This window comes from Eimeria necatrix, genomic scaffold (assembly GCF_000499385.1).
Source record: "Eimeria necatrix Houghton genomic scaffold, Enh_scaff3429, whole genome shotgun sequence".
Classification (NCBI taxonomy): domain Eukaryota; phylum Apicomplexa; class Conoidasida; order Eucoccidiorida; family Eimeriidae; genus Eimeria; species Eimeria necatrix.
Genome location: NW_013653947.1, coordinates 1 through 1,340, shown reverse-complemented (window position 1 = coordinate 1,340; position 1,340 = coordinate 1). Strand labels below are relative to the sequence as shown.

At 60.3% G+C, this 1,340-nt stretch overlaps 2 protein-coding genes across 2 annotated transcripts; both read right to left on the bottom strand.

Moving 5' to 3' along the window:
- Window positions 1-152: 152 nt before the first annotated feature.
- On the bottom strand, window positions 153-666 carry ENH_00045570 (hypothetical protein; the record flags this gene model as incomplete). Its single annotated transcript, XM_013580968.1, has 2 exons — window positions 153-212; window positions 358-666. The coding sequence occupies 2 exons, from the start codon at window positions 664-666 to the stop codon at window positions 153-155; spliced, it is 369 nt and encodes a 122-aa protein (XP_013436422.1).
- A 338-nt stretch (window positions 667-1,004) lies between these two features.
- On the bottom strand, window positions 1,005-1,339 carry ENH_00045560 (hypothetical protein; the record flags this gene model as incomplete). The annotated part of the gene is made up of 1 exon (XM_013580967.1): window positions 1,005-1,339. A coding segment is annotated over one exon (335 nt), but the record flags the coding sequence as incomplete, so codon positions are not given.
- Between the last annotated feature and the right edge of the window lies 1 nt (window position 1,340).

The window sequence follows — 1,340 nt, the reverse complement described above, 5'->3', positions numbered from 1 at the left end:
GCGCTGGACGCAGCGGGGAACACGACGGCTGCTGTGGGGAAGGTGCAAACCCTAAACCCTAAACCCTAAACCCTAAACCCTAAACCCTAAACCCTAAACCCTAAGCCCTAGCGTAGTTGTAGCAGTAGACTCAAGCCCTAGCAGAATTGAATTTAGTGAGTCCGGTGAAGGGCGCTAGTGAAGCTGCTGGCAGCAATGCAAATGCATTCAACCTAAACCCTAAACCCTAAACCCTAAACCCTAAACCCTAAACCCTAAACCCTCGCGGTGAGGAGAGAGGGAATAAAAGTGGAGTATTAGTTCATCATATTTAAAACTTCATTTTTAGTGTTTTTCAACCAAACACCTCGGGCTTACCGGCATCAGTATCCAACCTGCTGCTGCAGCTGCTGCAGGAGCAGCTGCTGCAGCTGCTGCAGCTGCTGCAGCTGCTGCAGCTGCTCCTGCTGCTGCTGCCGCTGCTGCTGCTGTTGCTGTTGCTGATGCTGCTGCAGCAGCTGTTGCAGCAGCTGCTGCTGCTGCTCTAGCAGACGTTACGTCTGCTGCTGCTGCTACTGCTGCTGCTGCTGCTGCTACTGCTGCTGCTACTGCTGCTGCTGCTGCTGCAGCAGCAGGAGTATATCTCTGTCGCTGCCCTCGCGCACGTCGCAGCCTGGCGGTTGGCATGGAAACCGCGTCCCCCCACTTGCCTCAAAACTCTTGCTGCTGCCGCTGCTGCTGCTGCTGCTGCTGCTGCTGCTGCTGCTGCTGCTGCTGCAGGGCTACGCCATCGGTTCTGCTGCTCTGGTGTCTCTGGCGCTGCTGGGTGCGTTTGCTGCGCGGGCGGGTGTACGTACAGTGGACGCGCTGGAGCCGTGGGGCTTCGCGGGTTTGCTGCTGGGAGCAGCAGCAGCAAACTGGTTTGCTGCACTGACGCTGCGGAGCGTAGCAGCAGCAGCAAGCGAAGTAGCAGCAGAGTGTCTGCTGCAGTTCCCCAGCATTGTCTCCGGGGCCCAAGACCCCGACTACACCCGCTGCATCGCCATCTCCACGAGGGCCTCGCTGCAGCAAATGGGGCCCCCGGGGGCCCTCGTGCTGCTGTCCCCTTTGCTGCTGGGGGCCCTTTTTGGCAAGAAGTGCACTGCGGGTTTTCTCGCGGGGGCCCTCCTTGCTGCTCTCCAGCTCGCGGTCTCCATGGCCAACTCGGGGGGCGCCTGGGACAACGCCAAGAAGTACATCGAGGTCTGCTGCTGCTGCTGCTGCTGCTGCTGCTGCTGCTGCTGCTGCTGCTGTTGCTGCTGGGATGGGGCTGCCGGTGCGAGGGGAGGGCGCTGCTGCTGATGCGGGGGGTGGGGAGGACC